The 27,737-nt window shown below is 43.6% G+C and overlaps 1 protein-coding gene across 1 annotated transcript; it reads left to right on the top strand.

Annotated features, from left to right (window-relative positions):
• Positions 1-349: 349 nt before the first annotated feature.
• LOC134379011 (cytochrome c, somatic-like) lies at positions 350-27,313 on the top strand. The gene is made up of 3 exons (XM_063098280.1): positions 350-429; positions 26,869-27,122; positions 27,246-27,313. Exons 1-3 carry the CDS (start codon positions 350-352, stop codon positions 27,311-27,313), a joined length of 402 nt encoding a protein of 133 aa, XP_062954350.1.
• The last annotated feature ends 424 nt before the right edge of the window (positions 27,314-27,737 follow it).

Genomic DNA, 27,737 nt, shown 5'->3' with positions numbered 1-27,737 from the left:
TTTTTTTAAAAGACTGCTATACAACCATACCAATTCCTTTGAGGTATTAATGAATGAGAGAAATGTCTAACGATCCCATTTATATGCATTCGTGTATACTCATATGTAAATGTATAGAGAGTTGTTTGCATATGTTTATATGAACAAGGAGAAAAATACAGAAGGGTTCATTCTAGGCTCTTTGTATGAGTTACCTGGAGGTGGGGGGCAAGGAAGAGTCAAGAAAAAATGAAAACAAAAAAGCACGGACTCTAAAAGCATGTGTGATCTGACCATATGTATGCATTTATGCAACATCTAGAAACGTGTGGGTAAGGGTTTAAATCAAAAGTTTTTAAATGTAGTTACCATGCGTATCCGAGCTGGGGAGGAGGCCGCGGGCTCCCGGGTCCCCTGGGGCCGGCGAGCCGAGGCTGCGCGCTCCGGGCGGTGAGTCACGGGCAGTCCCGGCTGGGACGGCGCCTGCGGGCGCGCTGCAACTGCACGGTGCGGAATCCCTCACCTCTAGGAAGGCAGACGCCGGCCGCCCCGGAGTCCGACCGCGCGGGTGTTACCCAGCGGGGGCGGAGGCTCCTGAAAGGCGCATTGTTGGCCAGCGAGGCAGGCGCCGCGCGGGGACAGCGGGGACAGCGGGGACTGCGAGGCTGGGGGTGGGGGTGGAGACCCGGGCTGGGCGACCCATGGCCACGCCTAGGATCCCCAGCCCGCCGCGTCGACCCCGATTCTCCTGAAGCTCAGCGAGAGGCACAAATGCCCTTCTCGGCGCAGACGCTGCTACTGCCTCTTGCGGGGTCTGGGAGCTCAGTGCCAAACATCCTACAGGATCTGTGCACAGGTTTGCCTCTCTTTAGAGCCCCAGAATGGCTCGGGCAGGCCCTAGGACTTGTGTCTGTGGTTCCCTCCTTGGGGCCTAGCACGGTGCCTGGCACATTGCGGGCACCCAAGAAACATTTGCATGGTGATTGACAAGGGCATTCAAGGGACTTGCACGGGGGCGTCCCTTTGAGCTCCGGGCTCCAGAGCCACATGCTCCCTCCAGAACCCTGCATGGCCTTCCTGTACTGTTAGAATCCTGCCTGATGGGTTTGATCATTTCCCTTCTATCTGTCTATGTCCTGCCTCCCCAGCAAGACAGCGATGCCCTGAGGGCAGGGACCGTATCAGACATGTGACTACTTCCCAGAGTAAAGACACAAGCATGCAACCCAACACACAGTAGGTGTCCATCACCATAAGTTACTGTGAAAAAGGCAGAGAAAGAGGATACTGTGGGTCCAGTGCTTCTCTCTGTGTCCCTCGATAAAAATCAAATTTGGTCTTAGATATTCTGTTTTTTGTACCAAGAGAGAAATGTAGAAATGTAGCCTGAGCCTTGGGGGCAGAGGTGTGACAAAACTTGTAGCTTGAAAAAAAACCCACTAAAACTAGAACACAAAGTTTAAGAGCTGAGTCAAGGGGGCTGAGAAGCCTCTCTTGCTCCCTTGTCCTGGGCTATTTGCCAGGAGAGGAAAATGCTTACAGAAAACCCAAGTCCGGATTTAGTCGCTCTAAGGGAAAGATTTTTCTACCTGGAACTAAAGCAAGAACTAGGTCATAAATCAAAATCTTCTAACTTCCTCTGTGACCAGAGCTGCAAGAGAGACATAGGGTAATAGAAAGAACACTGATCTGGGGTCAAAAGATCTGGATTTGAGCTGTGTCCTCAGCCTCCTCTTAGATCAATCCCCTGACCTTGGCAAAGTTCTTGACTTCTCTGAGCCTTAGTTTCCTCATCTGTAGCCTGAGGATCATAACTCTACTTCATTCACATGACCGTCTACTGATGGATGGGTGACTACCTATCTCAGCTTGTGACACCTAGCAAGTCCTTAGTAAAAGGCTGTGGTTCAAACAGATACTTGTACACCATTGTTAACTGCAGCACTACTCCCAACAGCCAAAAGGTGAGAACAAACTAAATGTCCATCAATGGATGGATGGATAAACAAAATGTGGTATATCCATGCAATGGAATATTTTTCAGTCATAAAAAGGAATGAAGTTCTGATCCATGCTACAACATGAATGAACCTTGAAAACATTATGTTGAGTGAAAGAAGCCAGTCACAAAAGGACATATATTGTATGATTCCACTTATACGAGGTACCTAGAATAGGCAAATTCCCAGAGATTGGAAGAGATTAGAGGTTATCAAGAAATAGGGAGTTATTGCTTAATGGATACAGAGTTTCTGTTCGGGCTGATGAAAAAGTTTGGGAAATAGTGGTAATGGTTGCACAACAATGTGAATGTAATTATGCCACTGAATCGCACGTTTAAAAATGGCTAAATTGGCAAATTTTATATTATGTATATTTTACTACAATAACAAAATTTTCAGAAAAGAAGGCTATGGAAACTGATTGTAAAAATAAAGTTCTGCTCTCAACTGGAAACAGCCCAAATATCCATCCACAGCTAAATGGACAAAGTGTCATCTGGAATACTGTGCAGTCATGAAAATAAATGACAACCACACACAACAATCTGGGTGAGCCTCACACATGATGTTGAGTAGAAGAAGCCAGACACAAAAGAGGACATCCTGTATGATTCCATTTATGCAAAGTTCAAAAACAAGCAAAACTAATCTATGATGCTAGAGGTCAGGATAGGGTTACCCTTGGGAAGTAATTATTGGAAAGGAGCACTAGGGGGCTTCTCCGGCTGGCAATGTTCTTTCCTCATCTAGATGCTGTTCCCTTGCTGTGTTCACTTTGGGAAAATTCTCCAAGCTGTTTTGTACTTATGTGTGTTCTTTTCTGTATGTTTACTTCAACAAAACATTTTTTTTAAAGTTCTGGTTTGAGTCTTCAGTGAGGGGAATAGCGAACTAGAAAGTAAAGCTACAGAAGCCTGATTTATACACATTTAACCTGTGCCAAGCCAAAGGGACTGTGAAACAAGACTTAGAATTCTCTACACTGCGTGCAATTCATACTGCCCTCTCCCCTAGGCCTCCGTGAGCTGTAACCAATTAGTTTTTGAACTCTAAACAGCAGGCTTTCTATAGCTCACACTGGGGACACATGGGAATGGGGTATACCTAGCACCAAGAGAGGCCTTGATCCCTAAGCTCACAGCCCCTGGAATAGAAACTCACCATCGCCCTGGGCTTGCAGGCACGTAGTAGGCATTCAACAAATACTTGTCAGTGGACTGTGTCATACAAGTCCTTCAAGTACACCCCACAGCTCCCACTGAACCCTCTAAGTTCCCTGTCAGAGAAGAGATGTTTGCAGCCTCTTGGGGCACAGCTGCCAAGGACATAGGGCCTGGGGGCCTAGAGGAGAAGTTGCCCCTTCCTCTGACATGGGGAGTCCACCTTCCCAGAAACTCTATTGGATGCCGTGGAGAGAGTGGGTCCAAAACATTTGACTTGGCCCAGACTAACCCAAGGTGACTCCTGACACCAAACAAACCCGCGGTTGGGGTTGGGGAGAGGAGATAATTTTTATTTTTGCTTAGTGACAAACTGCTAAATAATAGATCTGGCTGGGGTTTTGGTTTCTCCCCTGCTGGCTTGACCAATATGTTGGCTAAATGACTGAACTGGCAGGTTATTTTGGCCCTGTGGGGTCTGAGAACTTGTTTCTGCTCCTGGAGGCCTTCCCCTCTCTCCTGGGTGTTTGGGCCTCCCCCACAGTGTCGTGTTTGTTTGCCTGCCTGTCTCAGGCCTGGAGAACTGAAGCAGGCTGCATGCGCCTTTGCCAGACACCAAGTTTTTACATGACCAGGGCATGTGGCACTGGGGGAACAGACCCCTGCCCACAGGGTGGTTCCTATGCACAGCGAGAGCAGCAGCAGCCTCTCCTTCCTCCTTCTATTTGTCCCAGTAAATGTTGTCCTCCTTCTCCCACCAGGCTCCTTTGCCTTTCTCCTTGCAGCAAACAGCCAGCCATTCTTAGTATTAATGACAGCAGTAGCAGCAACAATAATCCCTTCCATGGGAAGCGGGAGCTATGGTTTACTAAAGGATCCTGTCATTTGACCTCTCACAGCCCTCTGTTTGGGGCTGAGGTTCAGGGAACTTCAGGGACTTACCCAAGGCCATGGAATCATAAAGGTTAGAATGTGTCTTTTGCTTTCTGGTCCCATCTTTTTTCCTCTGACCCAAGATACCCTCTTGCTTTTGGAGATTGGGGTGGGCAGAGGCTGCTAGATGCCACTCAAAATCCATTTTTTCCTTAGCAACAGAACCTTAATTTTATTAGAAGTCCAATGCGCTATCCATTGCGCGACGGAGCCACCTGAACCTTAATTTTATTCAAGACAGCATTGTACCTAGGCAAGAGAAAAATTCTCAGCCTTATTTGCAGTCAGTGATATGTAAGCAGAAACTTCAGGGAAATTCCTTAAAAGAGTGGAGAAGATAGTCCTTTTTACCTTTCCTCATTGCCTGGAATTCAGATGTAATAGCTGTTGCTCAGCAGCTATATTGGACAATGAGGCAACTTTGAGGATAATAGCCACTAGGATAGTAGAGAAGAAATGGAGAAGGGGCCTGAGTCTCAGAGGACTAGAGAGCCACCATACCAGCCCAGATTCCCTATCTTTGGACTTCTTTTACATGAGAAAGAAATTTCTATCTTGTTTAAGCCTCTGCTATATGGTTTTCAGTTGTTTGCATCCCAGTTTAATCTCTCCAGGATCAGGAACCTCTTTTCTGGTGACAGACAGTATCTCCTGCCCCACTTCCTACTTAACTCATTTGAAATAAAGATGGCCCTCTCCTCATAGTTCTCATTTCTCATAGCTTGCATCTGCCGGGCCTGGGTCATGAGAGCTATCTCAGGAAGTTATCTTTCTAGATCCCTTGAACCTGCTAAGAGTTCTAGACAATGAGAACTGACATATGACATGCTTTCTTCTGTTAATTCCTATAGCCAAGCAAAACTTATAGGGGAGAACACATGAGAATTCCAAGCAGTCGGCAGTTTGCATAGATTGGATTCTTCGGTGTACAAATACACACTTCCACTTCCTCTCACTCCCCCAGCCTTCCAGATGGTGTGACAGAGTTCATCATTTTGGGCCTGCTCATATGCCCCTTTACACCCCAAAGCACAGCAGAAAATGGTAGGCTCCATATTTTTGAGATCTTTATCACATAAATCCATACTATTAAAAAACTTTTGAGCACACAGCTGTAATAGATGCATATTGACTGACTTAGGAATGATAGAGTCATTCCTATCAGTCTGGATGTGTGGGACTGCAAGTAACTGAAAGCCCAGGCAATAATGGCTAAATTTCTGAGAACTTTGACTGGTTACTTAAAAAGAAGTTGGGGAAAGGGTGGTCTGAGCTTGGTTCGTCAGATCACTAATATAATTAAGGACTGGGTTCTCTCTGGCTTTCTGAAGTTCCTCCATCTTTAGTGTGTTGGCTTTTGTCCTCAAGTCTATCTCTTCAAAGTCACATGCTAATATTGTGTCTGCCTTTTCAGCAAGAAGATGGGGAAAAGGGACAGTGCCAGCCAGCCATGCCATGGTGCCTGTCCCTTTCCGAAAAGCAAAATGTCTTTTCCAGATATCCTTGGTGAATGTGCCCTGATGCCTCACTGGCTGATACTGGGTCACTTGGCCTCACTGGCCACAAAGGAGTCTGGGAAAGTACTAGGCAACAAGGGAAAATGGGGGTGGGAATAGCTGTTGTGCGGCCATCCTGTACGGTCTGCAATGCACATGAACTACTTGGCTAATGTTTTGGATACATTGTAAGACCTACACACAAAAATAGAGTTTTACAAAAAGTGAGATTAGAAAAAGATAAATAAACATTCTAATGTTACTTTCTGCACAGCTACTAAGGCACAAGCACTCACTCCAGAAAACACTGGGGATAGCATAAATGGTACCACCTCTGCAGTCAGAAGGACGTGAGTTTAAATCTTGTCTCTGCTACTTACTAGCTGCAACCTTGGTCAAACTCCTTAATTTTGTTAAGCCTCATTTTCCTCATCTGCAAAATAGGAATAGGAATAGAACCCACTTGAAGGGGCTTTGTAAATTTCCTAGCATGGTGCTCAGCACCTTGTAAGAAACAATAAATGTTAGATAATATGTCTCCCTTCAGTAACAGCTTCCAATGTATGATCAGGAGATGGTGTTGGGGAGAATTAAAGTATTGAATGTGATGGTAATTCTTCAAGGAAGATTTTAATAATACCCATCATTTAAGTATCCAGGTGTTTTCATTTCTATACCAATCAAAGCCACATTCTGAGGATCTCTATCAGGGCTAGAGCACGGGACCAGGAGTCCTGCCAATACTTTTCCAGCTTTGCCACTACTAGATCTTGTTATTTCCCTCTCTGGGCCTCAGTTTCCTCAGCTGGAACACTGGTGTCCTAAGTCTGTCTCCTTTCCTTTGGTGTAGGGCATCCCCACTGTAAGTCCCAATCTGTGTGACATCTCTCTACCTGGTCTCTAACCAATCTCACCCCCACTCCTCCATGTCTCCTGGACTTGATTTCTGAGGTCCTGTCCCTGTGGCTTACCTTCCCTTTCTCTGGCCTGTTCACCCATCATTCCTCCCCCTGGCAACTCAGCCCTTTTGAAAGTGTTCTCCATTCCATGATCTCTCTAGGAGGGAGGTAGCTTAAAGTACTGGTCTCTGCTAGACCTGGTTTCAGATTTTTTCCCTCCAAACATGTTCAGACCACTTTCAGTGCACCAGGCCCTGTCCTAAGGGCTTCACATTTAAAGTCATATAACTCTAGGATGTGGATACTATTATTGCCACCACCATCATCATTCCCATCTTTTAAATGAGAAGAATGGGGCATACAAACGTTAAATAACTTGCCCTAGGTCGCACAGCTGGTAAGGGGCAGAGCTGCATACTTGCCCAGGCAGTCTGGCTTGAGAGCTTGTGTTCTTAACCACTGCACTTAAACAATATCTAATGTCCTAACTTTGTTTCTTTTTAGTTGTGCAAACTTGGGCAAGTTATTTAACCTTGTTATATCTGTAAATGCTGAATCATTTTAAGAATACATGGCAGATGTCATGACATTTCATTCAAGACTTCAGCATGTATCTACCACGAACAGGGACATTGCCCTATACAACCTCAGCGCTGTCATCAGCTCAGGAAATTAAAGACTGATATATTACTCTCATTTAATATACTGTTTATTTTCAAATGTCCCTGTCTCAATAATGTCTTTATAGCTGTTTTTTCGGTATAGAGTCACTCAATACCACACATCATATTTAGCTGTAATGTTTAAAATTTTTTTTTATTGTGATATAATTCACACACCATAAAATTCATTCTTTTAAAGTGTGCAATTCAGTGGTTTTTTTCAGCCTATTCACAAAGTTGTACAACTATCACCACAATCTAATTCCAGAAAATTTTCATTATCCTCAAAAGAAACCTTGTACACATGAGCAGTAACTTCCCATTCCCCTAACCCCCTCAGCCTGCCTGTGACCACCACTAATCTACCTTCTGTCTCTATAGATTCGTCTATTCTGAACATTTCTTATAAACAGAATCATACACTATATGATATTTGTGTTTGGTTTTTTTCACTTATCATAATGTTTTTAAGGTTCAATCATTTTGTAACATGGATCAGAACTTCATTCCTTTTTATTCCACTATATGGATATACCACATTTTGTTTATCCGTTCATCTGTTGATGGATCCTTGGGCTGTATCTACTTTTTGGCTATTGTTCACAATGCTGCTATTACACTGATTTTTTTGAGTGCAGGCTGTTATTTTGCAGAATGTCCCTCCATTTTCATTGTGTGATTGTTTTCCTTGTGATTACTTTCAGGTTACAGCACCATTTTTCATAGCCTAACCAATGGCTTTCTCTATCTGCTGAACCGAGCCATGGGCCAGCATCTCTGCTCAGCTCTGTCTCTGGCAGGTGGAACAGTCTGGTGGAGGCAGAGCTCCTGGCCTTCCCAACACAGCACCACTGTGCTTATTTCTCCTGCCCATACTCCCTGCCACTGCCCTCCCTGCCTCGTGGACACAGAACCTCAGAACTATTTCAGGCCCCTTCGTGGTAGAGCTGGCCTGGGAAAATCTGAGGTCCTGGCTGCTGGACACAACTGCCTTCCTTAGAGGCATGAAGGTCATTCCCTGGGCTTGGCTCCTTTGGTCTGGTGGCCTAGGCCCTTGTTTCTGGTTCCCATTGGCCCCCAGCAGTCATCCATGGCAGTGAGTATAAGGGATCAGAAGATGCATCGCTGGGATGGGCTTCCTGTTGACAATGATGGCTTGTGGTATTGGGTGTGGTTTTGGCTCCAAAGAGCATCTATCTAAAAACGGGCCCTTTCTGCTCAATGGATTTGGATCATGTGTGTCTTTGAGTCACTGCTGTTTCCTTCACACCGGCAAAAACAACCTTTCTTCTCTGGCTTCTTTCCTCTGTGTAGCCCCCAGGAGTCCCACAGCTATGGAAATCTGGAGTCTCTTCCCTCCTGGACCTCTTCCCCAGATTATTTCCCAGCAAAATCTGCAGGGTAGCGGGAGCTATAGCACCATAGCTGTTTGTTTATTCACTAGAACAGAGTGAGGCAGGGCTTTTGAGTTACTTTCTGACTTGCTCTGTGGCTTTGAACAACTTGACCACTCTGTGCTCCTGTTTTCCCAGCTGGAAATTTGAGGATGGATGACTCCATTCTTTGCAGTATTTATCCATGGACTAAGGTTTTTGTACAGGTGAGACAATCAGTAGAGCAAGTGACCGAGATGGGGTGAGCCTCCTTCCTTGGAGGTGTAGACGTTTAACAATAGGTTAGATCCCCATTTGGCCATCCTGGCAGATAAAGAGGTGGTTGTGGGAAGAACATTTATGGCCAGACATTCCTGAGGCCAAAAAATTGTTTCGCTGTGTCTTACTAGCTGTGGGGTCTTGGGAAAATTACTTAATCTCTCTGACCCTTTGTACAGGGTACTTCAAAAAGTTCACGGAAAAATGGAATTAAAAGATAATATGAATCTTTCCATGAACTTTTTGAAGACCTCTCATATAATGGGGATAACGGTAGCTTTTTCATGGGGTTGATGGAGAGATTAAAGGAGGTAACATCTATAAAGTGCTAAGGACAGTTTCTGGAATGTGGTAGATGACCAATAAACCATAGATATTCAGAAAATTCAGCTGAATATTGTGCCACTGGTTAATTCTTTAAAATATGTCCAAACCCTTACCCTTCTCTGTTGGCCAGTTTCTCATGCAGGGTTTAAGACAGGTAATTTAATATTGCCGGGTGAATACCCCCCAAATTTTACTATGGTATTTTTCCTGGAAATTAAGGCCCTTATCTCTCACCCTCCTTTTTCCCCAGTCCAGATTTCACCTCTGGAAAACAGTACCAATCAGAAATGGGTTTCAAAAGGTCCCAAGTTATCTCAAGGAAAACATTCCGGAAGGTGAAAGGCTGCAGGGCCAGGCTGTGAACCCCATCTGTGGGACCCCATCTCCCTGGGAGGTTTGTGGGTTCTGGCCTCCCAGGTAGCTCTGGTGGGCCACCCAGGGGGTGAGATTTTGGGACTGCCCAGCCACAATCCTCCTTGTCTTGTGGGCTAATTCTTGATAGTCCACGAAGCCCCGCTGCCTTAAAGCTTTGATCCCTGCTGGAGAGAGATACTCATGGGAAAAGATATCATTTTAATCCTCTTCAATCATGTAACCCTCTCTGTGTGTAACTATGGAAGAAATTGCTGGTTGTCTCCCTATATCATCTCTCTCCTGCTTTTTGTAATAGAACACCCAAGTTCTGGCTGTCCAGTTAGAGCAGGGTTTCTCTACCTCAGCACTATTAACATTTTCAGCTGGATAATTCTTTATTGTGGGTGGCTGTCTTGTGCATTGGAAGACGTTTAGCAGCACTCCTGGCCTCAGCCTACCACCAACCACCGTCCCAGTTGTGACCAAAAATGTCTCCAGACATTGCCAAGTGTCCCCTGGGGATGGGTGCAAAATCTCCCCAACTGAGAGTCACTGAGATAGAGACTACATTTCCCAGCCTCCCTTGCAGCTAGGAGTGGCCACATATGGAAGTTGCCAATGGCACATGACCTAAACACTCAGAGGGGTTGATGTGTGCAACCACCCAGTCATGCCCTTAAAGAGCCCTCTACTTCCTGTCTCCCTCTTCCACTGGGTAGAACGTGAACACAGCAGCAGAAGCTGGGGCAGCTGTCTCAGGCCCTGAGATGGAAAATGTGTGTCATGGTGGCAGAGCAACTTCAGAGAAGGAGCCTGGATGTCCAGCGATGTGAAGTTGTCATATCTACCCTGTTATTTATGATTAAACTGCTACATGAGAGAGAAATAACCTTCTATCTTGTTGGAGCCAATGTTATTTTGGCTTTTGTCACAGCAGCCAAACCTATGTCCTAATGAACATAATGAGTTTTTCACCTCCTTTCCTGACTGTAGAGTCTGATACACAAAGTAGGGAGAACATGAAAGATTAAGGAAAGAAATGAATGACTAAACTGGCCTCTAGGGGGCCACTCCCAAGTTTTAGGTACTGTGCTAGGGGCTTTTGTGGGTTCTCCGAGTAACTACATAGGAGAAGGACTGTTACCCCTGTGTTTCCAGAACAAAAGGCCTAAGCTCAGAAAGGTTGAGTGACTTGTCCACATCACACAGCCAGCAAGTGACAGAGCCAGGATTCAGCCCTAGGCTTGAAAGACACCCCCTGCACCATGTTGCTCCTTTGATTGAGAGACTGTATGTACAAACATGAGCCTCCAATAAGGCTGACACTGCCTTCATGATAACCTGTCACACAAAGCCCTGCTCCTGTCTCCACCACAACACTGTCTCTACTCCCGACACACCCCATGTTCAGCCTTGGTCATCTCCTAGTGGTCGCTGGGCTTGTCTGTTCTTTCCTGCCTCTACACCTTTGCTCAGGCAGTCCCTTTGGGCTGGGTTGATTTTAACATCCTTCCAAATCCTTACCCCCTATAATCTGCTGGCTCAGAGTGCTACTGCAGGACTCTGCTCAGACATACCCTCTTCCAGGAAGCCTTCCCCAAGTATAACCTTCTCAGTTAGGTCTTGTTCCCCCTACACCTGCACCACCCTCTGATGGAACCTGCTACACTGTGTGAGGTGTCATGTTTACCATGAGGGAGATACTTGAGGGCAGGACTCTGTCTGTCTTTGCCTCTTCACTGATCAGCATGATGTCTGAAACACAGTACTCACTCAAGGAGGGAGGGAGGGAGAAACGCTGGGATACGCAAAGTGAGAGAAACAGCCCAGAATTGATTCATCCCTTTATTGTCCACAGTGAAAAATCAGTTGAAAGTTGCTGTGAAGAATTTCACGGAGACAAAATGTCCTTGGGTTTTGTCCTCAAAAAGCTAAGATGCTAAAATGAAGCTAAGAAGAGATGAAATATAGAACACACAAAAAGATGAACTGTGAAACACTCTGCTTTTGTGGATCATCTACAGAATTGGTCCCCTGAGGCCTCCAGCAGGCTCTGGGCTCTTTCCACCCTGTCGATCCCCAGGAATGCCAACTCATTCTAACACCAGTCTGAGCAAGACATCATTAGCAAGAACCATCTGCTGCCAGAGAGCAGCACACAGAGATGCCAGGCTGAAGAGAAAAACAAGGTCCCCTCTGCCTTCCTGCTCCCACTCACCAGTGGTGAGGAATTCATCCTATGTCTTGCTCTGGGTTACCTGCTGGCATCCAGGGTTGGGGGAAGCCCTTCTCCAGCCCTCCTTGCCTGAGAAGCCTCCCCAGACAACCAGCAAGGGGATGTGTAGGGCAGGTGGTTTCCCTTTCTCAGGTGCTCCAGAAGCTTGGAGGGGCATCTGGAGAGCCAGAAGACAAGCTGGACACTTCAGCACCTCCTCCACTGTGTGGGGCCACCCATAGGTCTGGAGTTTCCAGGGGGTGCTCCTAGGGCCCCCTGATTAGTGGGTTTACAAGTCTGAGCAAGAAGCCCAGCTGCAAGCCCACCCTTTGCTTGGGTATCTTCCTTTCTCCCCAGGTGAGGGGGTGGGGGGCCTTGTAGGATGAATAAGCCCTGAGGGTGGATGAGAACAAAGGGCTGACAAAAAGGTGATGATGGTGACCATGGCAGCCAGCCCTACCGAGGCACTATTCTAAGCACTTGTTAATCCTCACAACAACCTCCGGAGATTAATTCTGTTGCTACCCCATTTATTATCGAAGTGATCTTAAAGCCACTTTCCAGGGTAAAACACTCCCACAGAAGTACCCCACCCACGCTGTGAGACCTGGGGCAGGTCACTTCATTGTTCTGGTGGACTCCTCACCAGCAAGACACCAGCCTTGACGTCCTCGTAGTGTTGTGAGGCCCAGCTGGGACGAACAATGAAAACGTGCTTTGAAAAGGTTACGAGTAATCATCAAACCTGTGCTGTGATTCCCCCTTCCTCAGCCAGTCTGGCCCATGTGGGGACACCAGGGCCCGCCAGGCATCTCCAGGGAAGGAACCTGACTCTTCCATATTTGCATTGTCCTTTCTGCTTCTCATTTTTCCTCACTGACCACCCATCATTTTATATAGCTGAGGAGGGCCTGGCCAGTGTGAACAAGGGTCCCAGCACTGGTTCTGCCCCTCTACTAGCTGTGTGGCCTCAGGCAAGTCACTTCCTCTCTTTGGGCCTCATCTGTAACAAGGGGTTAGACTGAGCTATCCCTCTGAGCACCAAAATCCTAATGCCCCATGATCAAAGGCCAGTGGAAGGGCTGGAGGACTCCGACAGGAAAGCTCAACCCACCTCGGCTTCCCATGCTGATGGCTTTGCTGAAGGAGGCCCCTGGGCATGGAAGCTGCCTTATCAAAAAGTGTTCCAGCTCACTTAGATTACACTTCACTCTGCTGAACTTCAAAAGCAGCACAAGGGCTCCTCTGCAGACAATTGCTAACAGAACGATGACAGGGCCAGTCTGGCTCAATGGGGTCACCTCATTGGGCAGGCTTTTATGGACCTGCAATGGGGGAAAGAAAAAAGAGGCAGGCTGGAGCCTCGCAATGGGGGAAAGAAAAAAGAGGCAGTCTGGAGCCTCACATGGTTCAGCCTCTGTGGTTTTCACGTGGTTATCAACTTCCTCTGGTCTCCACACCTCAGATCCAAGAAGACAGTCTTGATGGGCCAGAAAGATAGGCAGCTTCTAATAGGATGAAATATAATCTGGGAGCTGCAAGCTCTCTCATATGGAGAGAACAAAGCAAAACAAAATGTTGAGAGGAAAAAAAATTTTTTTTAATAAAACAAAATGGTGAGAGGACAGGTTAGGGGTGAAAAGTGTTAGCAGCTGTGTGTGTGAAAAAGAGATGTGTGTTTTAGTTGATGATAAAAGTCAGTCAGGCTTCCAGAGAAACTAAAACTTTGGTGCTGCATTTACAGAAATATAGTATGAACTTGAAGAAAAATGAGAATATTAATTGTTCTCCTTTACAAGTGCTTACCGTGCCGGACACTGGATCTAGCCAGTTATATGGATTATTTCACCAGATCCTTGCAATACTCAATAACGTAAATAGTAATCGCGATCTCCCCATATTTCTAAAGAGCAAACTGAAGTTCAGAGAAGTTAAGTGACTTGCCCGAGGCCACACAGCAGATAAAAGGTGGAGGTGGGCTTTGACCTCAGGTCTGTTCACCTAGTCTGCATTCCAAATGCATATTCCAAAACATCAGTCCTGGCCTGTTAGCTCAGTTGGTCAGACAGCAGTGTTGTAGCACCAAGGCCAAGGGTTCAAATCCCTGTACCAGCCAGCCACTCCCAATAAATACATAAAAATAATTTTTAAAAATAGTCTATTCAGCCTTATAACACCAAGGTCACAGGTTTGAATCCCCATACCCACCAGCCACCAAAAAAAAAAACCAAAAAAGAAAACCCCATGACATTTGAGGAACACTTGAAAGAGCAGCAGCTGTTGAGTCTTCAACTATTTTAAGGGTGTTGGGGAGAAGGGGGATAGACTTTCCCTGCACTGGGTCATTGGGAAGAACTAAGACCAAAGGGCTAAAGGAAACCATTTTCCACTCAATGAAGGGAAAAAGTTTCTCACAGCCAGTCATGTGAAGACTGTGGGCCACCTGAGGAATAGTGATTTCTTTGACCTTGGGGCTGTTTGTGGATAACCACCTGGCAGAAAGGCAGGCAGGTGAGTTCAGTGGGTGGCTGAGTGAATGCCCCAGCTGCTAAGCCTGAGATTTTACCAGAAGGGCTGAGGGGCGGGGCCGAGCAGACAAGTCTCAGTTTCTGGCACTCAAGTATCATCATGTAAAGGACTTCTCCAGGTATTATTGGAGGTATTGCCCTACCAAGTGGCCTTAGGCCAAGCTGGGAACTAAGCTTGAAAAACACTGGGCTCAGAGACACTGGGCTTGGAGTCAGGAGATTTGGTCTTTGCCTTCAACTTCCACTTATGTGCTCTCAGGAAAGTTATTTGGTGTCCTCTGGAGTTTCTGCACTGGTAAAAATGAGCTTGGATTGGATCAGTTCTGTGGTTCTAAAACATAAATAGATGTTGCAGAGGAACTTGGGATGACAGACAAACCCTGTGTTTCAGAGGCAAGCGTTGGAGAAACAGGCAGTGGGAGGACAGCTGAGGTTGGGCTCTAGGGCAGCCCTCTGAGGACAGGGGGTCATCTTAGTGGAGTGTGCTGAAGTGGTCCTGGCTTGGAGGATAGGGCTTGGGAGCTGGGCTGGTGGCCCAAATGGGGAAGCCAGTTCTTGCATTTTTATCATGCAGGAGCTGCTAGAAACGTGCTCAGCGACAAAATAAACGCACCAACGTGGTCGTTGGTGAATGTGTGTTTTGTCTGCTGAGCACTGACACCACTGGTGTGCTCCTTTCAGCATGGAGAGACAATCAGGCTGAGAGAGTCCCTATGTGAAAGAGGTGATGGGGGGTGGGGGGGGGCGGCAGGCATACAGCTCCCGAAGGACTGCCTGGGCTTTGCGGATCACCCCCCTGAGCTGTCTTTGTTATTGTGAATGAGGAGAAACTCCCCTGGAGTCTGCTTTGTGAACAGAGGAAAATCTGGGTTTGAATAATTCTGCCAATCACTAGCTGGGTAAAGTTGGGCAATTTACTTAACCTAGGATGTCTATATAATTTATCATCCAAATGGGGGCACTTATGAGAATGGAGAGAAAAGCTATTAATCATGCTGGGACAAAAGCATAAACCGAAACTCTTTGGGGCAAACTGGGACATAGGTCACTATGCTTAACTTCCCCGAGCTATTTCTACATTGGGAAAACAGACATTGTTATATTACTATGCACATGCTGAATGACACAGCATTTAGTGGGTGGTCACTAAAAGAAGGATCCATGTCACCCTTCCCCTCTCTCCCTATTCTCTGTGTCTGAATAGGGCTCTGAACAGGGACTAACTGGGGTTCCAGAGAAGCTGTGCTAGGGCCTCCTTTGAATCTGTGTTCTTTCCTGGAGGGCCTGTGCCCAAAGCCAGCTAGGACTCCCACAGCCAGCATGGACTCCAGCCTCCTTTTGGGATCTGTTTGCCTTTTCATAAAAACAGACACAGGATTTTTCTTGGCTAGTCCCCTCTGCTCACAGCTCACAGATTGTACCTTGAAGCATTTGCTCCCAGGTGATTTGAATCAGGATCTACCAGGAAGTTTGTTTTTCAAGGTCTTAGTCAACATATGGGTGTGGAAACACTAACCAATTTCAATGTAGAGTCAACTCTTTTGTAAATAGGGACTTTCACATTAGTCAGACTTTTCAAAACAACATAATATTTAAACAAAATTCCATTTCCCTTTCCATCACCAGCAGTAGTTGCAGAAGATATTTCTGTTCTGACCAGAGGCTTCCCCAGCCCACGTTTCAGCTGGTTCCTTTCCTATGTCAGAGCATGGGCTGTGATGTCAAAGTGCTAGGGTGTAAAATCATTCCTTCATGGACCTCAATATCCCTTCTGGCTCCTCACATGGACTCAAAGAACTGCTTGGTCCAGAATCTTAGTGTGTTTTGATTTATTTTGATCCCTTGGTTTGTTGATTGCCTGGAATAGCAACAACACAGCCTGCACCTTCCAGGGTACCTTCCACTTAAACCATTGCATGATCCCAGGAGCTCCCATATTTCAGCATTCAAACCTCATAGCTCAGACTATCTTTGAGGTACCAGGATTTGGCATGAAAACCTTTGACAAATTATCATGAGTCCCAAATGTGGTAACCCTGACCCAGCCCAGACTTACACCTCACCGAAATTGGCACATGGGCTCAGTGGACACAGGCCTGGCCTCCTCCCATAGCTCTGGGCCCCGTCTGTGTCTCCTCTGGTCCCTTTCCTCCTGGCTCCTACATTCCCAGGGCCTGTCCTGTGTTGCACTCCCGTGGGACATCTCTTCACTGCCTGGTCAAATCAGGCAAAGTTTGAGAACCCCTCAAGCAACTTGTTCATTGTGCACATACATGCATCCAGCGCTCTGCTAAGTTTAACAGGCATTTCACTTCCTGGGCAATGGCCTAGCTAGTGCTTAAGAACTGGGGCCTTAGGTAAGCTACCAAGTAATCTCTCTGGGCCTCAATTTTGTCACTTATAGAATGGGGATGATAACAATGGTCCCTCCCTCATGGGATTGGTATGAGAGTTTAGTGAGTTCATGAGTGTAGTGTTTAGAACCTGTGTCTGACATACAGCAAGTGCTTAATTGCCGTTAGCCCTTTTTGTCATAAATCTTCACCACACACCTAGGGAATGGGATTCTGACTATCCTGACTTGCAAATGAGGAGCTGAGATTCAGAGGGGCTAAGTAACTTGCCCAAGCCATGTGATAGAATGAGAAGAGATAAGCATGATTTGGGGAGTCTGGGGCTCTGCTCTCTGTGATGTGAGCATCTGAGTTAAATTCCAATTCCGTTCCTTTTGCATATATTTCTAGAAAACCAATGTGCTAGGCCTTGCCAGGAGCCAGGGGAAACACTGATGGGATCAAGCCCAGGGAACCAGTGGGGACCTCCACCCAGTTTTCAGTCTGGCCCATGCAGGCAGGCTCTGGACTAGGCACAGTTAATCTCCAGCCATCCCCACTGGCTTCACCTGGCTCATTAAAACCAGACATGTTATGGGTTTACTTAGCATCTGCAGAGAGCGTCTTTCATCTTCAAAGTCTTCCCAAAGCACCAACCAATTAATCCTTACAACACCCTCATCTCGTAGACAAATATTTATCTTCATTTCATACCTAGGAAAACTAAGGTACAGAGAGAGAACAGACTGGGCAGGAGGAGGAAGAGAGTGGCAGAGCTAAGCGGAGGATTCTGGAGCCCCAGACAAATTCTTCCCATAATACCTTTATTTATTTATTTTTTTAATGGAAGCAGAACCTTTTGCAAGTTCAGAAGAATTAGATTTCTTTAATAGTAACCTGCAGGAAGTACATTAAAAACACATTCTATCAGTTACAAATCTTAATGTCACCAGCCAGGGATGAGGGAATTAATGCCGAGCCCCAAAATACATATAGTCAGCAACTCCAGGGCAAGGGCAGAGACGATTTATAGAGTGCGAGGTCTGGACGTCTGGAGCAGGCGGGCTGAGCTCAGTGGTGAAATTGAAACAGGGCTGTTTTCAGAGGGGCAGAGCAGGGGGAGGCGGCTTTGATTCGATCATTGTTTCACATTTCTTCCCAATATAATTTTTTTTTTTTTTTAAATGCTATAAAAGCCAGGTTCTGATCTGTCACGAGAAGACTGCTTTTATTAACGTAAGTGCCTGTCAAGGGCACTTTAAAAGAATCCCCCCAAAAGTAAGCCCTCTCCACCAAAACAATCCCAACCCTAATCATCTCTTCTGTCTACATGGGTCAAATAAAGGAAACATCCAAGCCATAGTTTGGCTGGTGAATATGAACACCAAAGACAAAATATATGTATAATTAATATCATTTGACTTCCTTTAACAGCAAGTATTTGTCTTTATCTTTACATTGCAAAATAAAACAGGTATAGAAAATCAACTAAAAGTGTGCAGCCTAGTAAATTATGATAAGGGACACAGTGAGTCTTTTAAATTGTTTTATTTTTGGACTCAGTGCTCATTTCACCAAACTTGAGCTGAACACACCCTTGGAAAAGTCAAGTTTCAAATCTCGGGGGTGTTACGTGCCCATTTTAGGAAGGGAAGTGACCTAAAGAGATATGTACAGCACTGACACACTCCCAGCTGTGTGCTTGCTTCTTATAAAGAAAGGGCATTAAAGACTCAGTGGTCACCAAGAAGCTGAATCTCATAAGCAGAGATTGACGTTGGTCCCCAGCGTGTCCCCATGTTGTGTGGTTTGCCTCTTGTCACAACCCACACAGCAACCCCTCTGGGGCTGGGCAAGTTGCTGGGCACATCTTTGCAGCCACTTCTCCTGGAGGAAAAAGTGAAAGCCAATGCACCACACCCCCTCCCTTTACAGGTGAGGAAACTGAGGCCACAGGTATGATCTGAGGTCAACAGATAGTGGTAGAATCAGTAATGAGAGTCCAGTCATAAGATTCACTCTCCTCTGCCATACCGTGGTGCCTCTTTTTCCATGAAATGCCATTGGTGGGTCAATAGCTGCTTATCAGGAACTGGTAACCAGCACTTTCCAACCAGCCTGAGAACATAGTAGGGTGTCCAAGCATCCAGTTTGCCTGAGATTACGAGGGACACGAGATTATTAGGCACACGAGACTTTCAGTGCTAGAACCGAGACAGTGTCAGGCAAACTGGGACAAATTGGTCCCCCCAACTGGGCTGTGTCCATGTAGCTGGAGCCCAATAATCATGAAAAATTAGTGGGCACTCAATATGCAGGGGAAAATCAAAAGTTAGAGAGAAGGAAGAAAGAGGAGGATGGGGTTTCTTATGATTAATGAGTTGATTTGGAGTACAATTATTCAGATAATTTAGATTTTCAAGTTACTAAAGAAAAAGTAGGGGTTCTGAATTATCACAGCTAACACTTTGAGATTGCCTTATAATTTTAGTGCACTTTCACATTCCAAATCTTATTTGGGCTTTAAGACAAGGATGTCTAATTAAAATCCTTTTTATGGAGTGGGAAACTGAGTCACAGAGCTGGCCTAGTGGTCTAGACCCATCCACCTAGCTATGAACGATGGAGCTGGGAAAAGCCCCAGTTTTCTGACCTTTGGCTGGTGATGTTCCCCTGATCTTTCTCTGGTTAGGAACCCTGGCTAGAGGCCAGACCTCAACTTCTCTCTTTATTTAATTGTTGGGAAGCAGGAGGCCAGAGGCTGGGGGTTTCTAAACTCAATTCCAAAGACCTTGGATTAACACCAAAATAATTCTCTTACTGGAGACTTGCTCTTAGAAAAAAAACCTTTGTGGGGCCAAAGAATGATCATGGTTTGATCAAGCAAGGCTATTTCTTTACCTTTGTCCTCTACAACCTGAAAGACAAGCTCCTTCTGAGACAACATTCAGGTTCTCTTCCCCATATGCCATTCAAACAGCCCCCAGACCTAGACATGGTCTTCCACTCACACTGTAGCAGTTGTACTGTGCACTTCTGAAATCAGAGCTGGAGGTGAAATGCTTAGCTAAACTCTGCTTTCCTTTCAATGCCTTTCTTCTTTCTTGAGTTTAACTGCTTTTTCTGGCCTCAGGGAATCCCTTGCAAGTTAATAAAAATTACTACATCAAAGGGCTCCACAACTATTACCCAATTAAAAGTTCACAGCACTCCTGCAGCAGGTAAGCATTATTAACCCCATTTGACAGACGGGGAAACTGAGGTTAAGGAGTTTGCCCCCAGCTATTGAGGAAATGAGTGTCACAGCTGGCATTAGAACTTGGTGGTTTGTTCAGATCACCCAGGGGTGGTTGTTTCTGCTGAAATCCATTTTTCAAAGCACCTTGATTGTTACAGATTTCTTTTTTCTTTAGGAAACTGATTCCTCATGGGCTGCACCAAGGATGAGGAATTTCTCCAAAGCTAGTTCATCAGAAAGCGGCAGCTCCTGCCTTCTACCAGGAGAGGTGCCATAAAAAGAGATGAAAGCTAAGAGTTCAGTGCAGTAATTTAGGAAACAATTTGGGCCTTTCAGAAATTAATGTTATTTAAAGATGCAGATTCATCCACCCCAGTGGCCTCCTGGGAGTGCTTCCTGAGCCATCTGGTTCAATCAGCTCATTTTCTTTCCCCTAATCCTCCTGGCTCTCATGTGTGTATGTACAGCGAAGGCTCCTGGGGAACTCGCAGCATGAATAAAATGCAAAGACCTTTCTCTTTTGCCAGCCACCTCTCCTCTTTTCCAAACAGCATAAAATTCCTAATCCTGTTTATTCTTAGTGGGGGTATGAAATTCATGTTCCAACAGACAATGAGGAGATCATGGAGGCCTCCACCCCAGGACTTGGGTCCTCTCAGTTTGGGTCCAGACAAGATGGTTGGGATATCTTCACCCAATCCTCTGAGAGGACCCTCAAAACCTGGTGGTGTCTGGGGATAAATGTGCCCAGGCCTGCTGGAGGAGGAGGCAAAAAAAAAGGTTTTTTTTGGTTTGGTTAAAGCTATCCATGAGCCACAGGGAAGATTTCAAAGACACAGATGAGTGTTTTCAGAAGGAGGGTTTCAGTGCAGTCCCAACTGTGTAAGTCCCTGCTTCTTGCTGTTCAAGTCCAATTATAATCCACAAAGGCAGGATGCCGTGTTTACATAATTACCAGATTTCGGATAGCGAGACGTGTTGCGGCACACAGGAGGCAAGCCCATAAATTACATGAAGGGAATTAAGGGTCAGATTGATCTTATCTCTGTAAATCCGGCCAAATTCCAGCAAGCTAAGGGAACATCCGGTTGACTGAGCCTTGGGAGGCAGGGGCCCCAGAAACCAGTGATCCTGAGGATGTCGCTACCCCCACCCCCTTTCTGTTTCTCCCTGCTCCAGTTTGTGGGCTGGCTCTGAGACTAAGGGGGTGGCAGGAAGAATTGCCCCAACTTGCTCTCAGCCCAACCTGCAAGAGAGAAAAGCAGGAGAGGGGTGTAGGCATCTCACTTCCTATCCTCTCTTTTACCTCCTGGACCACACAGGATCTCAGTCCTGAAACAACAGCAATGATATGGGAAACAGCAAAGTCATGAGAGTAACAGAACAGGGCCTCTGCTGGAGATTTCCCTCCTAAACAGGCCAAGTCTCCATGTTTTCATTCATTCGACAAATATTCATTGAGCAACTGCTGGCCCCACTCCCTCCTTACTGCCACAAAAGAAAGTGGTGGTTGAAAACTCCAGCTCTGGAGCAGAATGCTTGAGTTTGAACTGTGGCTCTGCTTGCTACACTGGGCAAGTGACCTAACTCCCCTGGGCCTCTGTTTCCTTATCAGGAAAGTGGTATATTAATAGCACTACCCCCTTAGAATGGGGGACAGGATTAATTGAAGTCATTCATAAAAAGCTCTTAGAATAGGGCCTGGCACATAAGTACTCAATAAATGCTGGTTATTGCTATTATTATTAAGACTGGGTTAGGCACATGTGGACCTCCCTTCTGAAGGCAGTTACAAGCTGGGTGAGACAGACCCTCCCACATGAACACAAAGGGGATGACAAGGCGGTACGGTCGATTAGGTACCAAGTGAGTGGAAACAACAATTAAGTTCTAAGGCTCAGGCAGAAGAGTGAAATCACTGTGGCAGGAGAAGGCTTCATGGAGGAAAGAAGGCTTAAGTTAGGCTTGAAGGATGTGCAAAATTTGCCTGGGCCACAGAAAAGCATAAGAGAGGGTGGGGAACTTGATGGGAGGGGCTAGAGCCCCAAGATTCCACAAGAATTAAGTTAGAAGCCAAAGTATTATGTGAGCCTAATGCTTCCAAGAGTATAAGCCAAATCTCTTCAATTAAGGTTTCCAAATCAAAATATTGGCTTCTCTTGTTAGAAAGAAATATTGATTTGTGTTAATTTCATCTGACAAAACAGTGTTACAAAGTGAGGACCAAGAAAGCACATTGTGAAGTGGCCAGAAGAGGCATGAATCTGTTTTAAATAAAGCCTCAATTTATAAAATGGAAAGATAGGTATATCAGATGGAGATGCCACTGAAATAAAATTATATTATTTAAAGAAGTAAAAATTATTCTTTTTTTTCTTTAAAGATAACCGGTAAGGGGATCTTAACCCTTGACTTGGTGTTGTCAGCACCACGCTCTCCTAAGTGAACCACAAGCCAGCCCTAGAAGTAAAAATTATTCCACCTACAAAGTGTTCTATTCATTCAATCATTCTTGAAATACGAACTAAGTGTTTACTATGTGCCAGGCATTCAGGGAGGCTCCAGTAGTGACAATAAACATGGTTTCTGCTGTAGATGTGTTGATCCCATATTAGTCATCTTCTATCAGTTAGAAAACAATTTAATATAAATAGCTAAAGGCATGTCCACACAAAGCAAGCATTTCAAAAACATTTCTATATAGTGTGTCATCAAAAATTTTAAATCTGGCTCCATACAATTTCACAAATAAATTTGGTCTTCATTTGAGTAAAAATTAAAACAATTTGGTATTGAACTTTAAAAAAATTCACACAATTATTTACAATTGAATTTCTAAACAAACTTTTGCTCAGATATCACTACTTACAAAGATAAATTAATTCAAGAAACATTCAAGGAATGAACTAACCATGTGCCCAGCACCATTCTAGTTGCTACACAGAATAAGAAAGAATTTGAAGAGAAAGAAGGACTTGTGCTTCCAGCCAAGATGGAGCAATAGGAGCTGGATTTACCCTCCTGCCTGAAATTTAAAAAATAAAGGAATTAGGAAAAGAAAGAAAAAAATTAAGAAAGAGAAAGGAAGGAAAGAAGAAAGGGAGGGAGGAAGGAAGAAATAAACAATGGGTTTCAAGACTGTTTCAGGCAATGAAAGACAGTTACTGAGAGATGGAAAAACAAACAAGGTAAACCCTACAATTGCCCCAGCTTAATGCCTTATGAGGGTTTCCAGACTGCATCCCAGGCAGAGAAAACTAGGTAGAGCTCAGCAAATACTCTGAGTTGAGGAGACAGAGCTGAGTCCAAGGAGACAAAGGTGGCTAGAATTTGCAGGACTGAGTACTGGAGAAGAAATAGCAGCATGGAAGCCTGGAGATGTGTGGAGGTCCCCCTCAAGTACTTGGCATGATTGATCCATTAGTGTGAGGAAACTACCCAAGGCTTGGCAAAGAACCATCTAAGAGGATTAGAGAACAGTACTAGGTGTTCACACTGGGAACAGTTTCTGTTCCCACCAGCCAGACTTGAAGAAAACTTTATAATTCACAGTCATTGGATGAAACACTCAAAAGGATTTTGCCTTGGTAGTGGGGAATAATTAGCCCTACAATAAACACTGCTCTGGTCCCACCTAATAACTCTTAAAAGTAAAATCAAAAGGATCAAACTGTTTCCAAGTAATCTAATTGAATCCCACAGCAAAGCTCAAGAATATTTATAGAAATACCAAGATATCCTGTACCCAGCAAGGTAAAATTCACAATATCAAGCATCTAAACAAAGATTACGGGCTGAGCCCGTGCCGCACTCGGTAGCGTGCTGCGCTAGCAGCGCGGCGACGCTCCCGCTGCCGCGGGTTCGGATCCTATATAAGGATGACCGGTGCACTCCCTGGCTGAGCGCCGGTCACAAAAAAAAAATAAATAAAATAAAATAAAAATAAAATCCTGTGCCTGGCTGCCCATCAGTCCCATTCCAGGCACTTTAAAAAAATAAGTAAATAAATAAATAAAAATAAACAAAGATTACTAGGCAAGCAAAATATGACCCATAATGAGGAGAAAACTCGATCAATCAAAATTGACCCAGAAGTGATAAAGATGTTAGAATTAGCAAACAAGGATGTTAAAACAGTTATCATAACTGAATTCCATATGTTCAACAACCTGCACAATGTTCTCACTCATGTGGGAGTTAAAAAAAAAAAAAAGAGGAAGTTTAGCTTTTAGAAGTAGAGAGTAGAACTGTGGTTACTAGAGGCTGGGAAAAGGGACAGCAGAGGGGGGACAGGGAGCAGTTGGTTAATGGATACAAAATTAGGTAGGAAAAATAAGTTCTAGTAGTGTACAGTAGTGCTAAGTATCTATAATTAACAATAATTTATTGCATGTCCTCAGATGGCTGGGTGAGAGAAACTCAAATGTTCTCATTACAAAGAAATGATCCATTTTTGCAATGATGAGTATGCTAATTACCCTGATTCTATCATCACACATTGTATACATGCATTCACATATAACTCTGTACCCCATAAATATGTACAATCAATACATGTCAATTAAAAATAAATTTTTAAAAAGCATATACACTATAAAAAAGATGCAAATTGAACTTTTAGAGATGAAAACTACAAGTAAGTCTCTAAGACTAACAACAGATTAGACATCGCAGAAGAAAATTTTAATGAATGGAATGATATAACAATAGAGACTTTAAAATTAAACACATAGAGGAAAAAGGAAGTTTAAAAAATAAAGAGTATCAGTGAAGCTATGGGACAACTTCAGGTAGCCTAATATATGTGTAATTGGAATTCCTGAAAATGAGAGAAGTACAGAAAAATTACTGGAAGAAATAATGGCCAAAATTTTTCTAAATTTGATAAAAACTATAAACCCACAGATCCAAGAAGCTCAATGAGCCCCCCCCCACGAAACCTAAAGATAACTACACCAACCCACATATAATAAAATTGCTCAAAATATGTGATAAAGGAGAAAATCTTAGAAGCAGTCAGAGAAAAAAGACACCTTATCTACAGACAAACAAATATAAAGACAGCAGCAGATTTCTCATTGGAAACAGTACAAGTAAGACAGTGCAAGATATTTTAAGTGCTAAAAAACCCCAACAACTGTCGATCTAAATCCTATACCTAGCAAAAATATCTTCAAAAGTGAAGGTATAATAGAGATCTTTTCAGACTCATAAAAGTTGAAAGAATTCATGACCAGCAAAACTGCACTATAAGAAATGCTAAGAAAGTCCTTCAGGCAGAAGGAAAATGATAACAGATGGAAACATGAATCTACCCAAAGGAATGAAGGTAAATACATGAGTGAACACATAAGATTTTTTTTTAACTGTTTATATGTCTCTCAAAAATAACTGACTGCTTAAACAAGAAAAATTATGATGTATTGCATGGTTTATAACATTTCTATAAGTAAAACGTATGACAATAAAAACAGAAGTCGGGGGAGAAGAAATGGAAGTATACTACAGTAAGTTTCCTATACTATATGTGCAGTGGTGAAGGCAGACTGAGATTAGATATATAAACCATAAACCCTGAAGCAACCACTAAAATAACAAAACAAAGAATTAGAGCTACTAAGCCAAAAAAGGAGATAAAATAGAATCGTAAAAAAAATCCATTAATCCAAAAGAAGGCAGAAAAAGAGAAAAGGAACAAAAAAAGAAATGAAACATATAGAACAAAGAGCAAGATGACAGACTTAAACTTAACCTTTCAATAATCACGTTAAACGTAAACGGTCTATACTGTATGATTCCACTTATATGAAGTATTTAGTTAGAGCAGCCAAACTCACAGAAACAAAGTAGAGTGGTGGTTGCCAGGGGCCAGGGAAGGGGTATGTGGGGAGTTGTTGTTTAATGGGTATAGAGTTTCACTTTTGCAAGATGAAAAAGTTCTAGAGATTGGTTGCACAACAACGTGAATATACTCAACACTACTAAACTGTATACTTAATGGTTAAGATGGTAAATTTTATGTTATGTGTATTTTACCAACTAAACAAAATAAAACAAAACAAAAAACCCACATATTTCTTTGAGGTAAAAAAACAAAAGTAAATGGTTTAAAAGCTCTAATTAAAAGGAAGAGATTGTCAGATTGGATAAAAAAGCAAGACCAAATTATATGGTGCTTATAAGAAACACACTTTAAATACAGAGATATAGATATGTTAAAAAGTAAAAGGATGGAAAAGGATATACCATGCTAACACTAATCAAAAGAAAAATGGAATGGCTATATTAATATCAGACAAAGTAGGTTTTGGAGCAAAAAATATTACCATGTATAAAGAACATCATTTCATGGTAAAGGACTCAAGTCATCAAAATCCTAAAGTTTATGTACCTAATAACAGAGCTTCAAAATACATGAAGCAAAAATGGATAGAACTGCAAATACAGTTCTATCACAATTATAGTTGGAGATTTCAATACTCTCTCTTAATAATTATACACAAGTAGGCAAAAACAGGAAAATGTATAGAAGACTTGAACAACACTATCAATCAGCTTAACTTAATTGACCTTTGTAGAACACTCCATCCCCAAACAGAAGAATGCACATTCTTTTCAAATGCACAAGGAACATTTACCAAAATAGGCTATATTCTTGGTCATAAAACAAATTTCAATAAATTTAAAAAGATTCAAGTCATAAAAAATATGTTCCCTCATCACAATAGAATTAAATTAGAAGTCAATAATAGAAACCTTCTTGGAAAAATCCCCAAATATTTGGAAACTAGATAACACACTTTTAAATAACCCATGGGTCAAAGAAAAACACAAAAGGGAAATCGGAATGTATTTTGAATGGAATGAAAATGAAAACTCAACATATCAAAATTTGTGGGTGCCACTAAATCAGTACTTGAAAGGTCTCAAATCAATAACTTCAGTTTCTACCTTAAGGAACTAGAAAAAAAAAAAAAGAGCAAATGAAACCCAAAGTAAGCAGAGGAAAGTAAATAATAAAGATCAGAGTTAGAGAATGGGATGTCCGGCTTTCCAGAAGGAAACTTTGTAGCGTGAATGACAAAAGAGAATTAAAAATGGGTATGTTGAGAAAGGCAAAAAGATTTTTATTCAGAAGTATGCCCAGTGCCATACCATGGAAAAGGGAGGCAAGCACAAGCCTGGGCCCAGTCTCCGTGGTCTGTTTGGGTGGAAGACAGGTCAGGCAGCTGGATTATCTTACACAGATGCCAAGAACAAAGGCATCACCTGGGGAGAGGAGACGCTGACGGAGTATTTAGAGAATCCCAAGAAGTACATCCCTGGAACAAAAGTGATCTTTGGGCCGGCTCATGGCTCACTGGCTGAGCATGGTGCTGACAACACCAAGTCAATGGTTAAGATCCCCTTACCGGTCATATTTTAAACAACAACAACAACAACAAAAACACAAAAGTGATCTTTGCTGGCATTGGGAAGAAAGCAGAAATGGGCAGACTTGATAGCTTATCTCAAAAAAGCTACTAATGAGTAATTGTTGGTCATTGCCTTATTTATTACAAAACAGAAATGTCTCATGACTTTTCATGTGTATCACAATTTAATTGATCTCATACACCAGAATTCAGATCATGAATGACTGACAGGATATTTTTGTTGTGACAGTCTGATTTAACTAAGACTGGTTTGTGGTTAAATGAATATGATAGGGTTTTTGAATTTTGATAGTAATTCCAGTTCAGTAAATACTATCACTATTTTCCCTTTCTAAAGATATGATTGGACTTGATTAGTAATGTTCAACTTTTCACAAAGATGGTGAATGCCATCTCAAAATCTATTAGAGATTTGTTTTATGCTAGATATATATAATTGATTATATGAATAAATTTAAATACTGGGGAAATCCCTTCACTGTCTCAGAACCAAAAAGAAAAAAAAAAAAAAGCAGGGCAGAA

The sequence above is a fragment of the Cynocephalus volans genome, chromosome 5 (genome assembly GCF_027409185.1).
Source record: "Cynocephalus volans isolate mCynVol1 chromosome 5, mCynVol1.pri, whole genome shotgun sequence".
In the NCBI taxonomy this organism is placed as follows: domain Eukaryota; kingdom Metazoa; phylum Chordata; class Mammalia; order Dermoptera; family Cynocephalidae; genus Cynocephalus; species Cynocephalus volans.
The sequence above is the reverse complement of the archived record's forward strand: the minus strand, read 5'-3'. Positions and strand labels throughout refer to the sequence as shown.

What these genes read in the sequence shown, in the direction of transcription:
- LOC134379011 (XM_063098280.1), top strand. Translation starts at nt 350, where the DNA reads ATGCGTATCCGAGCTGGGGAGGAGGCCGCGGGCTCCCGGGTCCCCTGG. An exon ending in GAGGCTGCGCGCTCCGGGCG is followed by an intron (nt 430 to 26,868) that starts GTGAGTCACGGG and finishes ATGACAAAAGAG; the next exon opens with AATTAAAAATGGGTATGTTG. An exon ending in TGGAACAAAAGTGATCTTTG is followed by an intron (nt 27,123 to 27,245) that starts GGCCGGCTCATG and finishes AGTGATCTTTGC; the next exon opens with TGGCATTGGGAAGAAAGCAG.